Genomic DNA, 12,430 nt, shown 5'->3' with positions numbered 1-12,430 from the left:
GGTGCAACGTTCATAAGAGGATGGTTAGTGGTGAGAACTACTCTGCGTCGTTACGACCGAACCCGGAGATGGAGCGACGGAGTGGGTGGATGAATTGACGGCTGTGCAGTGATCGACGGCCTAGCCCGCGCCGATCCTCCGCTGTGCTCCGCCGCCGAACAGTGATGACGTCGAAATCAGGTGCATCTGGTCAGGTCGTGACAGCATTTGGCGGGCACACATGCCCGCAACCCTCACATCTTCATTAATCTGTTGATGGAACGCATGGAAAGAAGCATAATGACAAGGTTTGCGGCCGTAATCAGCTGATCGACCAGTGGTATCGGCTCGATATCCGTCGGAGGACCCCGGTTTCAATGTCCACTCTGACGTGGTGAGTCACTCAAGGCATGCATCGCATACGGCAAAGCTTCATATTCAGAGTCCATCTCTCCTTGTCCTGCACTGTATGACGTCGAGCTTGACTAGCAAGCGGTGCTCCCCGTCTCACGCATACCTCACCGTCCATCTCTGGTTCTCCCCAACGGGGCCGTCCACCCGACCGATGCACTCCCACAACTGGAGCGTCTCGCCCGCTCCATCCCTCCAGTCCAAGCACTGGTGATACCCCACAAACTGGTCCGCGTACAGGTCCTCAATCTGCCCCGTCTCTCCATCACGCACAAACACCATGCCAGCGCCCGGGCGGGTCCATGTCGAGTTCAGAATGAATGGCGTTCCGGACCGGGGAGACCACCGCCGGGTGTTCCAGTCATAGCCCGCTTGCAGGACCACATCCTGTCCGGTCTGGGACTGCCAGAAGGTCGTGCCGCAGCCTTCGCCCGTGATCCACTTTTGGGCGTCGGAGCCGTCGCATGGCAGGATGAGGACTGGTTGGCCGACGCCGGTCGAGGTCGCGCAGCGGGTTTGGTCTTTCGTTGGCGAGAGGGTCACGGTCCAGTCTGCGTGGGCGGGCGGGACTAGTGCGAGAGCCGCGAGGAGGGCGAGAGACTTCTTCATGCCGGAGTCGATATCTTGTGCTTGTAGCGTGAAAGTCGCGGAGATGAGAGTGTTGCAAAGGTGAAGGTTTAGTAGTGCGAGAGACGATTGACGTAGCTCATGATAAGAACGTGTGCTCCGACGGAGGTAGTGATGCATGAGGAATAAGATGGTTTGCCGACTCTGCCGAGTGTGAATTGGCGGCGGTGCACCGATCACTGATGACTCCGTGTCCGCTCCGACACACCGCCGAGCGCCGTCGGTGCTTGGTGGAGGTCGACGCATCGCCCGGGTCGCTCGGCACCGCGCCGTCGAGATGTTCCTGAGTGAGATGAAGCTGCTGCCGATAATCGGCGGCTGGATTAATAAGGTTTTGTTTGGCAGCACTGACGGGCACGTTGGACCGCCGCTCCATCGGCAGACGTAGAGCAAACAACTGCTCAGCAGTTCCTGCAGGGTTTCAGCTTTCTATTACTCCACTGGGTGTCTGGTGAGTCATCGCACTTTCCCATCTCTGCACCATTGTTCGTCTCGCTGCTGGCTATAGACACTGTTGCATGTTCCCTCAGTTCTCCTACGGATTGTTTCAGAGATACAGCTGGGCTCAGAACGTCTTAGCCCACGGTCTTGAGACGGTAGCGCTCCTTCCCAACCATGTCACGGTACTGAGCATGGGTGTAGAACTCGAGCAGCCCTTTGATATGCGGCACGCCGTCCCCATGGGCAATGGCCGTACCTGTTGCTGCCATCATTTGGTAACAGATGTCGCGGAGATAGGAGGCGAGATGTTGAACTGGCACAAAGGCTTCCAAACCAACGATAGTCATTCGTTGGACGGGAGTGTGTTCCAGCATGAGGATGGGCAACTCACTCACAGCCCCGGGAGGGGGGGCTCGTGGATCATAACGATGATAGCCGAGCTCCCAAGGAAAGACGACAGGTGAACGATCCACTGTGTTGCGGATGTACGATGGCTTCTGGGTGAGACAGTCCTTGAGTACGAGGGTGCAGGTTCTGACCTCGCTTAGGTCATTGAGGAGGTTGAACCCCTCAGATAACGCTGAGAACGAGATAAGGTCCTCGACGGCGGTCGGGTTGGTGTAGCAGGCAATGCTTAGAATAGAGACAGAGGGTGACGACAAGCATAGTTCGGACGCTGAGGTGAAGTGTCGTCCCGAGTAGTCAATGAAATGAACAACTTGTGTTCAATTGAGGTGCCTGCTCTCGAACACCCTCATACTGGTCCGGAAGACGGCTGTAAAATTGTTGGGGCCTCTGGAGGTATCAGGAATGAGAAGGCGGCAGAAGAATTGAGGCCAGCAGGACGTAGGACCAAATATCTTCCAGGTGTTGTAGGCCTCGTAGCTTCTATAGTAATCGACCGTGGTGGATCGGAAGACGTTGCGGAAGTCGTCGACGTTGGAGGCATCGTTTATGGCCAGAACGGCCGATGTCTTTGGACAATCCAAGCTTCTGCTTCTCACCACGGTGGTTTCATCGTCTAGAATCGAATCAAAGACAGCAACGTGCTTGAAGAGACGGCGTCTCAGCTGGCTTCTCCAGTCTTTGCAGACTGCCGAGCAGACGATGAGGCCGACATATGACAGTGATGAGAGAATGAGGTCGATGATGTGCGGAAAGCAGCGGTAATCAATCGTGACAAGGGGTTTGCGTTCGTCGATTAACTTTGTGTCTTGAGCAGGTTTGTCGCCGGCCCGTTCCCTTGCCATGGTGTATCGAGTAATGGTGATAAGGAGGGAAAGTGTGGATGATGGACTGTGAGCTGCGCACCGCTTTCTCCACGTAGGATCATAGAGAAGTGGTCGCGGGATCAAAGACCTGATCTATTGCGCCCTTCCCAAACACACCTCTCACGAGAGTTGAACTGGCTCAACCTCCTTCAGTGCCGCCTGAAACCACGGCTTTGCAGTAGCTGCACGAGAGCAGGCCATGGGAGGGAGCCAGGAACCAAACAAGATGCAGGGTCACAATTGACCGAGGCTGGAATCAAGTCGCCGACGAGCAGTCCCTAAACGAAATTGCATACTGGACTAACTTGTAAACTCATACGATCATACGCCCACTCAACGCACCGTTAAAAGGCGGTAGCGCTCTTCTCCAACCATACTCTCGTAGTCATGGTGGCTGTAGAATTTGAGATACTCCCCAAGACACGGCACGCCGTTCTCGACTGTAACACCGATTCCTCCCCCTGTCTCCCATCCGATATCCCAGCAGACCTCATGCAGGAACGGCACGAAGTTCTCGTAAGACAGGAACTCCTCCAAACCGACAACAGAGATGGTATTGATATGAACACGCGTTGAGATAAGACGTAGAAGCTCACAGACAGCCCCGAGCTTGCTGTTTTGGCAACTTTGCCTTTGCCTGTCGGCGTTGGGGGCTGCCACGGGTGTATAGCTGCTCGCGAACCAGCCCTCGGGACATTTGTGATTGAGGCAGTTTTTGAAAATCAATGTGTAGTTTTCCACGACCTCGGAGTCTGAGACAAGGTCGTAGAGCCCAGCCTCGGGATATGTGAATATCCACTTCTCGGGCAGGGTTGGATTGCTGTAGCAGTCGATGCTCAGAGTGAGGGTCGTTGGGTAGAATGCGCAGTTGGAAGCGAAAACGAAGGTTTCGCCAGAGAAATCGATGAAGTGAGCCACATCTCTCCAGCCGAGCTGGCCACTGATGTCCTCAGTCCTGTGGAGTCGCTGACGATTTCCTGCCGCATTGTCTGGATTGAGCAGCCGGTGAAACGTCGTCGGCCAGCAAAGGGTCGGCCCCAATGCCTGCCAACTCTCGAAGTTCATGTAGAAGCTGTCCACTATCGAGGCACGGCGAACTCTGCGCAGGACGCCAATATACATGAAAGAATCCGCGATCACAAGTGACGACTTGTCCGGCCACCCCATATCACGGCTGCGGATCACGACATCATTGTCTTCGTTTTCGAAGATGGCGACGTGACTGAGTAGATAAGGCTCTGCCTTCTCGCGCCACGCCTTGCAGACACTTGCGCAGTTGACAAGACCCGGATACGGCATGGATGCGAAGATGAGGTCGATGATGTGAGGGAAGTACCGATGATCCAGCAAAGAGCTTGCTTCGTAGCGGCCACTATCGATGGGGGCCTTGGAGGAGAGCTGAGATGGCAATGACTGTTCTGCCATGATCGAGGATGGACGAAGGTTGATATGGAGCATCCAAGTCCATAAGTCCAATGGGGTTGAACGCAACTCTCCACGGTCAAGAAGCGGAATCAAAACCGGCGAGTCGATACGCCCTTGCTCATGACCGCGCATGGCAGATGCGTCGCGCGGTATTTCAAAGAGATGATCGCGAGGACATGCTCCTCTCTGATAAGCATCCAATGTATAGCTGTTGCATTCTCTTGGACCCTCTCACGATCGATCGGTGGATGACCGGGAACCAAACAAAGATACATCACTAGGATTCGCCGAGGTCAGGCGTGACCCCCGCAACGACCCTTTCCGTCCAGACGGCCACACAGTCTATCGAACTCCAACTTGACAGTCTTCAGCCCGCCCTTATCGAACCGTCAGAAGACGGTAGCGCTCCTCTCCAATCAGCCCGCAATATTGGTCGTGACTGTAGAACCTTAGAAACCTATCAAGACACAGAACGCCGTCTTCAGCACCAGGGTCACCGCTGAATGGCCTCACGCTCTTGCAGACTCCCCGCACATGCGCAACGAGACTCTCAGCGTCAACGAAGGCATCCAAACCAACCACGGCAATGCTCTCGATGCTAGCACAGTCCACAATCGCAGATAGCAGCTCACACACAGCTCCCAGCCTTGGGTTTTGACACTCCACAATGCTGATCTCCCCTTGCGCTGCGGCGAAGGACATACCGGCGCCCGAAACTTCCCCAACAGAGGAATGTTCCTGGTCCATGCAGTCGTTGAGAAGAATGGCGTAGGTGGTGACATTGGATGAGTCGAAGCGGAGCTCATCGAAGGCGAAAGGGTACGCAGAGGTGATGGCATGCGAAGGGCTGGTCGGGTTGCTGTAGCAGTTGACACTCAGAGTGAGGGTAGTCGGGCTGCGGGCGCTGTCGGTGGCAAAGATGAAGTTTCCATCCGAGTAGTCGACGAAGTGCACGACATCCGTCCATCCCAGCCCACCGCTCAAGCTGTCCGATCTGCGTCGCAAGTGAGAGTTGTCCTCTGTGCTGTCGGAGTTCAGGAGACGGTGGAAAGCCGCTGGCCAGCCGGGAACGAACCTCAGAAACGTGCCGTTTTCGAACCCCTTGTAATGACTGTCGACGATCTTGGACTTGGCAACCAGGGAAAGAGCGTTTGTCTTCGTGGAGGGAGCAGTGGCCAGGATGATGGACTCGTTGGACCATGCAACGTCTCGGCTTCGGATAACGGTGGAGTTGCGGCTGGTGTCCTCGTATATGGCAACGTGCTTGAAAAGCAAAGGCCGCGCCTTTTCTCTCCATTCTTTGCAAACCTGTGCGCACCTGATCAGGCCGGGGTACGACAGAGAAGCGAAGATGACGTCGATGATGTGAGGAAAGGAGCAGTGATCGATGGTAACGCGGACCGGAGGACTGCTGTCGAGTCCCGCCAGGGGGCTACTGCTAAGCCGTTTTCTCTTCATGACGCAACGAAGCAATGGGCGAGGTTGGACAGAGGCAGGATGATGCCGTATGCGAGGCCCAAAGCGACTGTCCACGTCGAAGGTTATGGCACGGAATCAAACGCGACGATCAGTTGCGCCCTCGCAACACGCACACTGCAGAGAACATAGGTCCAGGAACAGAAGTGAACGCTGAGAACGATGCATCTCTTCCTGCATACTTTCGCAAACCACTCGTGCTGCATGACCTGAACAAACGTGGGTCGGTGAATATGCCAAGGAACCAAACAATGTTGCAGGGACAGAATTCGCCGAAAGCAGGCAGATTGCCGAATCAACTTCGAACCAGCAACGGTCGGCGGGGTGGGTGATCAAAGCAGTACTATAAGCGCGCGCATAATGCGATACGACGTGCTACTACATATGCTAGGCAAACTCCTCATTGAACTGTCAACTGACGGTAGCGCTTCTCTCCCTGCTCGGTACGGCACTGCTCATGGGTGAAGAAGACGAGAAACGCACCGACGGACGGGAAACCATTGCAGTCATGCGGATGGCGCAAGATGCCTAGCTCCCCCGCAATGGCTTCACAGACGTCCTCCATGTAGAGCTTCAGCCTTGTCTCTGTCACAATTTCTTCGAGGCCTATGACGTTGAGCGTCTCCGTAACATCTTGACTGGCGATCTTGAACAGAAGCTCGCACAGAGCTCCCAGCTCACGGATGGGGTTGGCCTCATCCCCTTGCAGATGCCCATGATGACATGGGGTGTGAGCGTCCTTGGGGAGGCCCTGTTTGAGACAGTTCTTCAGTATAATGGTAATTTTGGCTGCGTCGTGGATTTCCCCCAAAAACGGCTCGCAATCACTCCATGGAGTGGGCTTCGGTAATGTTGGAGCAGTTGTAGGATCAGAGAAGCAGCTGATCGTTACGGTCATCAAGTTTTTAGGGGAGCAGGCAGGAGTTGCGGACAAAGCTGAAGCGGTCACCGTAATATTCGATAAAATGAACGATGTCTGACCAGTCCAAGTTGTCCGACAAGTAGCTCCCGGTTTCCGGTGGCGTATCCGAAGGCTCACACTCCAGGAGTCGCTGGAATCTCCTCGGCCAATGAGACGGAGAACCCACCGCTTGGTCGTGTTTGAAGCACTTGAAATAGCAATCGACTACTGAGCTTCCGTGCACTGGTGCCACAGTACTGAAGTCACCTTTGAAAGTGTCGATGAGTGTGGTCGAGGCAGTGGGCCAATCAAGGTTTCGGCTCCTTACGAGCACTCGCTCCGCTCCCGGCTCATTCGCTTTCCCCTCCTTATACTCAAAGACGGCGACATGACGGATGAGATGGCGATGAGCGTACTTTCTCCAGCTTTTGCAGACGCTGGAGCAGTGGATGAGGCCGGGGTATGAGAGGAAAGAGATGATAAGGTCGATGATGTGAGGGAAGAAGCGATGATCGATGACGACTGCGGGTCGCGCCTGGGGAAGGTCGGATGAGTGAGAGGTCGGCGTAGCTGAGCTTGTGTCCGTAAAAGGGGGCTGATTCGACATGATTTGAAGACTTTGAGCTTAGGTATTGTGTCGAGCTTGTGTCGAAGGGGAGCATGAAGGAGAGAACGAGAATTGAGGTGCTTCACGCTTCACAACAACACGTCACCTGCGTACCACGGAATCAAATGGCTCGATCAACCATCAGACAGGTTGCGCGGAGTGCAGTCACTGGACACCCTTCTCCTTGTAGCATGCAGTTCACCAACATTCCTCGTCACCATCATGTTGCAGCCCTTCAGACCGACAGAGGCCACGCTCATGCATGTCACCCGCATTGCCTAAGGCGCCTTTGGAACCAAACAAACGCAATTCGCCGAGGTCGGTCAATTGATTGTGCCATTGAGACTCCCTCTTGCCCGTTCTCCAAGTCATAGTGGTCAGAGCATTCATCACAAAAAACCGCCTTGACGTGAACGCCGTATAGCATTATGGCTTATCTGCAACCCCTTAGCAGAGAAGAGCACCACGCAGCATGTTGTACTGGCCCCGGGTGCTTGACCTGGTGAAGTCCACCAGACACATGTCCGCCTCGCGGAAGGGCAAGTAACAGTTCGTCTCGAGCTCCACCGCGGTGCAGATGTCGTACAGAAACCCAGCGTGTTCAGGATTAGAAATGAACGCTTCAAGGCCGATGATATGAAACGATTCGGCGTAGTGAGAACCCACAGAGAGCTCCATGAGCTCGCAAACGGCACCTTATGGTCGATCATCATCTGGCTGGGTGGCGCAGATTTGGCTGTTATCTTGCTGGATGCGCGGGAGGATGTTGGGTCCGGTGTCTGCTGAGCCGGAAGAGACAGCATGACCGTGAGTGGTGAGGAGGAGGGATGTAGAGGAAGGAAAGGATGTTAAGATGAGCATTCCATGCCAAGCGGGGACCAAACGGAACTAGATTCGCCGATCACTGTTCATGGACGGCTCGCTGGCCGCTCGTGAGAGAATGAACATGCATGGAAAGCTCACTGAACTGTAAGACTCTGATAGCGGTCCTCTCCAACCTCAGCTTTGTACGCTTCGTGGGAGCAAAAGCGCATCAATCCTTTCAACCGGAGGGCGTCCCCGAAGTACTCCATCGCCTCGTCGACGCCATCACCCAACTGCTGATGATAGGATGGCCAATCAGCTTCTGGCACGAAAGAGGCAGCGCCCACTACTGTGATGCTCTTCACTTTGTCCGTCAGACCTAGGCAACTAAGCAGCAAGCCGCCCAAGCACCCGCACCTGGAGAGGCTCAGATCGTCATCCAGATGGTCTAAATATTCTTCCTCTTCCAGTGGACAACAAGCGCAGTCGCCGAGGAACGGTTCCATAGCCCGGGTCTCCCGAGCATCGTGTAAAATAATGGTGAACTGCTCGACATCGGTTGAGCTCGGAACAGAGCCCATGAACATCATTGCTCGTGCTAGACACATCGGTGCTGGGATGGTCGCAGGGTTGGAGTGGCAGACGACGTTGAGAGTAAGCTCGCGAACGGAGTGGGTCGGCACATCTGAACCGTAGAAGTGCCCATCCTGTACTTGGACAAAGCAGACCAGCTCGCATGGGTTGCTGTATTTGATGTAAAGTTCGCGTTCTTCAATCCAGTCAAGGGGAGCCTGCTCTTCTCTATCACTGAAAATTCTGGCGAAAGTCAAAGGCCAAATTTCCACGTCACCGTCAAGTTCGAATTGATTCACGGGGAGCTCGTAGATATCAAGAGCAGTCGCACACCGAAAGATCTCGGATAGAGACATTTGGCAGTTGTCGTGCTCACCGCTACGTGTGTTCCGCCAGAGTTCGACCGAGCCATGGGCATCATTGAAGTCTCGGCTCTTGAAGACATATTCGTACTCCCCCGTAGAGCAGTTCAGTGCACGAAATACTGATACGTGCTTGGCGAGTCGCCATTCCGCCTTCAGCTTCCAGCTTCGACAGACCTTTGCACAAACAAGAAGCGTTGAGTGGGTCGTCATATCTAACATGAGGTCGATGATGTGGGGGAAGTAACGGTGATCCAACAGAACGCGGTCGGATGTTGCAGGGTTGGGCGCGGCCAGGGCCGTGGTGGTTGCGGGAGGCGACTGGTCTCCGTCTTCAGATGGTGGCTGGTCCGATATCAAAGCCATGTCGATGAGGATGTTGGTGAGAGATAGTAATGACTTGTGTTTGTGACCCTCGACGAAATCGACTGACATTGTGCGGAAGCAAAGTGTGGGCGTTCACTTCCACATCATGGGCGGACGATTTACAGACTGGTTCCCGCAAATCTCCCCCAGCTCCCCCAGTCCATCACAGTTGACCGATGCCCTGAGTGGGCTCTGCTGAAATATGTCCATCTTCTACGCGGACGATGCACGGTCGGAGAGCGAAAGCATGGATGTGACAGCAGCTGACTACTGTCAGGCGTTAGGTGGTTTGGCTGATCATGACAACGGGAGAGGGCGCAAGTGAGACATGATTCGCAGTGACGCCTGTGATGGAAGACCTCGACTCAGGCACTGGACAAGCCAGAAAGCGGCGCTCCATCCAAGCTGACAGCGATGACGATCACGGTATGCACAAAGCCATGCATGGCCGGATAGATACAACCTCTAACCTCTCAGACCTCAGTCTGCAGACGGTATCGCCTCTCCTCCACATACTCCTCATAGGCCTTGTGCGTCATGGGGTCGATCTTCGCCGACACGCTCGGTCGGTCATTGAATGATGCCTCCTGGTCGAGGGCAGCGTCAAATGGACCCCAGTATAGGTATCCGTATCCCCCTGTGACGTCCCTGAACAGCTCTGTTCCGACGATGTAAAGTGCTTTGAGCTTGGGCATGAGGATGGCCAGCAGAGCGAGCTCACAGAGGGCTCCGCAGTCGGCGACCAAAGAGGTAGACGCCAGAGTCAAGACGGTCTCCGCGCAATCAATGTCGCAGCATCCGCAGCCCTGTTCGTCAGGCTCGATGGAGGGATCACTGGCTTCTGAGCCCGTAAGAATGACCGTGAAAGTTTTGACAGCCTCCAATCCTGGGAACAGACTGATGAGTGTGTTCACGTGGCCGGTTGTAACCAGAGGGCTCGACATAGTCGGGTTTGAGTAACAGTGCACCGTCAACGTCAGAGACGTGATATTGCAGGGCACTACTGCCAGCACAGTGTCGTAGAAGAAGTGGCCGTTGCGGTACTCCATGAAGACGGTAGCACTTCGAACCTCCTCGGGCTCATTTTCATCAGGCGTCGGGAAATCATGAAAGGGTGGCCACACGTCGTAGGTGGTGTATCGCAAGTAGTTGAGGGGCCACTCATTGGACTTGAACGCTGTCTTGAAGCCATCATCTGTGTTGAAGAAGATGTCTACGACTTCAAAACCACCGAGGACTTTGGAGACGCTTCCGAGGAAAGAGCATGGGCGGAAGAGTATAGCCGGTGCTTCTGGCCATTCCAGATCCCTGCTTCGAAGGACGACGCTGCCGTCTTCGAACTCGATAAGAGCCACGTGGGGGACATAATCCATGGCCCTTTCTCCCCACAAACGACTGGACTTTGCGCAAGCGACGACGGCTGGGTAGTCCATGTAAGACCAAATGAGATCGATTATGTGAGGGAAGTACAGGTGGTCGATCTGAACCTGTCGAGTTGTTGTGCTGGATGTACAGTTGAACGTGGACGCAGCAGGGTTGAGCCCTGTTCTGTTGACGGAAGCTGGTGCAGACACAGAATTGAACATGCTGATACGAGTTGTGAAAGAAAGATGGAATGCAGGAAACTGGAGAGCTTGTTGAGGCAGTCGATCTGTCTGTCGGCGGTGTGTGGGCGGAAGCAAAGTCAGTGGACCGCATGTTGCAAACGCTGCACGCGGATCACACATCATCTGGTCATCAACACCCCGAGAGATTCAACGAGCCGCGCGAGCCCCGAAAGCGGCTTCGTATGTAGTGGGTCTGCAAAGGAAGTATAGTCTCGAATGGCGGTGTGCTGCACTTTAACATCGTGCTAGTTACTCGCGACGAATATCCATTGGCGACATCAGTTCGTACCGTGTACAGTGGTCTGCCAACTTATGCCCGAGCCTCAGCTCACTGATTCCCCGAATCTTTTACCTTTGACAGTCTGTGGATGCTAGCTAAGTTCTTCATTTCCTCATTTGTAAACGGTAGCGGGTCTCTCCGACTTTGGCCCTGTATTCTTCATGGGTTGAGGACTCGGTTAACGTCAAATCGCGAAGAGAGTTCCACTGACGCCAGGTCACGTCTGCTTCCTTATCTAAGGCGTTGTAGAGAGCGGAGGCGTAGGGGTCAAGTTCGAGGAAGCACTCGAAGCCGACAAATCGTAGAGTCTTCAGTTTGGGCATACGCAGAGCCAAGAGGGACAGTTCACAGGTTGAGCCGAGCTTAGGGACATCGGTATCCTCGCTCAGGTCGGTCCAGTCATCTCGGTCAATGGCGTCCATGTTGCTGCTCCGGTCAACTCTGGAGTCGTGCTGGGTGGTTGGGCAGCAAGTGCTGCCGCGATAATACTCGGCACCAGGCGAATGACCGGGGCGCCGGACATCGTCGAGGATGATGGTGAAATGTTCCACTTCGTAGATCGAGCCATCGGGGAATATGGACATGACGGCGTTCATATGGGCAGTTGTGATCAAGGGTGCGTACGCGGTTGGATCGGTGTGACAGCGAACCGTGAGAGAAAGCTCGAGGGGTGCCGCCAGGATCTCAGGAATGGTATGGGCGTAGAAGTGCCCGCTGAAGTATTCGAGGAAAACAGTCGTGTCAGAAGCAGGGAAGGACTCGTCTGGATACTCGTCGAAAATGACGAAATCCCGAGTGAAGTTTGCCGGCCAGTCGTGGGCGGAACGCGTATATCGCAGGTTTGTTGGTAGATTGATGTAGATGTCGGTGATCGTGCAGGAGTTGATAACATCGTCCGTGAGAGTACTCTCATCGACTGATTGGGCACTCGACAGGATGGCCGAGATCGCAGGATAATCCAGGCTTTGACTTCGTTCGACTACGCTGCCGTCCTCGTACACGATCAGGGCACAGTGTTCCCAGTGCTCTCTCATTCTCGCCCTCCACAACTTGCAGGCGTTGGCGCATGCGACAAGACTGGGGTAGGGCATGTATGACCAAATGAGATCGATGATGTGAGGAAAGTATCGATGATCAATGGTGACTGTGGGGATTGGGGACACCGGCACCAGCAGGCCCTCCCGACTCGCCAGCTGGGAGGATGGGGGGAGAGATGGTGTAGATGCTGTCGGTCGCTCCAAGCAGTCGAGTGGAGAGTCGGACATGGCAGAGGGCGACGTGTAGCAATGAATGGAAAAGC

General features: G+C 54.6%; 7 protein-coding genes across 7 annotated transcripts; all 7 read right to left on the bottom strand.

Moving 5' to 3' along the window:
• Positions 1-353: 353 nt before the first annotated feature.
• Positions 354-999, bottom strand: A1Q1_01105 (uncharacterized protein; the record flags this gene model as incomplete). The annotated part of the gene is made up of 2 exons (XM_014325386.1): positions 354-444; positions 497-999. The coding sequence occupies 2 exons, from the start codon at positions 997-999 to the stop codon at positions 354-356; spliced, it is 594 nt and encodes a 197-aa protein (XP_014180861.1).
• A 593-nt stretch (positions 1,000-1,592) lies between these two features.
• A1Q1_01104 (uncharacterized protein) lies at positions 1,593-4,286 on the bottom strand (the record flags this gene model as incomplete). Its single annotated transcript, XM_014325385.1, has 3 exons — positions 1,593-2,134; positions 2,219-2,822; positions 3,072-4,286. The coding sequence occupies 3 exons, from the start codon at positions 4,284-4,286 to the stop codon at positions 1,593-1,595; spliced, it is 2,361 nt and encodes a 786-aa protein (XP_014180860.1).
• A 246-nt stretch (positions 4,287-4,532) lies between these two features.
• Positions 4,533-5,612, bottom strand: A1Q1_01103 (uncharacterized protein; the record flags this gene model as incomplete). The annotated part of the gene is made up of 1 exon (XM_014325384.1): positions 4,533-5,612. The coding sequence occupies one exon, from the start codon at positions 5,610-5,612 to the stop codon at positions 4,533-4,535; it is 1,080 nt and encodes a 359-aa protein (XP_014180859.1).
• A 418-nt stretch (positions 5,613-6,030) lies between these two features.
• Positions 6,031-7,138, bottom strand: A1Q1_01102 (uncharacterized protein; the record flags this gene model as incomplete). The annotated part of the gene is made up of 3 exons (XM_014325383.1): positions 6,031-6,511; positions 6,670-6,739; positions 6,799-7,138. The coding sequence occupies 3 exons, from the start codon at positions 7,136-7,138 to the stop codon at positions 6,031-6,033; spliced, it is 891 nt and encodes a 296-aa protein (XP_014180858.1).
• A 959-nt stretch (positions 7,139-8,097) lies between these two features.
• On the bottom strand, positions 8,098-9,312 carry A1Q1_01101 (uncharacterized protein; the record flags this gene model as incomplete). The annotated part of the gene is made up of 1 exon (XM_014325382.1): positions 8,098-9,312. The coding sequence occupies one exon, from the start codon at positions 9,310-9,312 to the stop codon at positions 8,098-8,100; it is 1,215 nt and encodes a 404-aa protein (XP_014180857.1).
• A 404-nt stretch (positions 9,313-9,716) lies between these two features.
• On the bottom strand, positions 9,717-10,829 carry A1Q1_01100 (uncharacterized protein; the record flags this gene model as incomplete). The annotated part of the gene is made up of 1 exon (XM_014325381.1): positions 9,717-10,829. One exon carries the CDS (start codon positions 10,827-10,829, stop codon positions 9,717-9,719), a length of 1,113 nt encoding a protein of 370 aa, XP_014180856.1.
• Positions 10,830-11,234: 405 nt separating this feature from the next.
• Positions 11,235-12,395, bottom strand: A1Q1_01099 (uncharacterized protein; the record flags this gene model as incomplete). The annotated part of the gene is made up of 1 exon (XM_014325380.1): positions 11,235-12,395. One exon carries the CDS (start codon positions 12,393-12,395, stop codon positions 11,235-11,237), a length of 1,161 nt encoding a protein of 386 aa, XP_014180855.1.
• Positions 12,396-12,430: the final 35 nt, after the last annotated feature.

The sequence above is a fragment of the Trichosporon asahii genome, assembly GCF_000293215.1.
Source record: "Trichosporon asahii var. asahii CBS 2479 unplaced genomic scaffold scaffold00048, whole genome shotgun sequence".
NCBI lineage: Eukaryota > Fungi > Basidiomycota > Tremellomycetes > Trichosporonales > Trichosporonaceae > Trichosporon > Trichosporon asahii.
The sequence above is the reverse complement of the archived record's forward strand: the minus strand, read 5'-3'. Positions and strand labels throughout refer to the sequence as shown.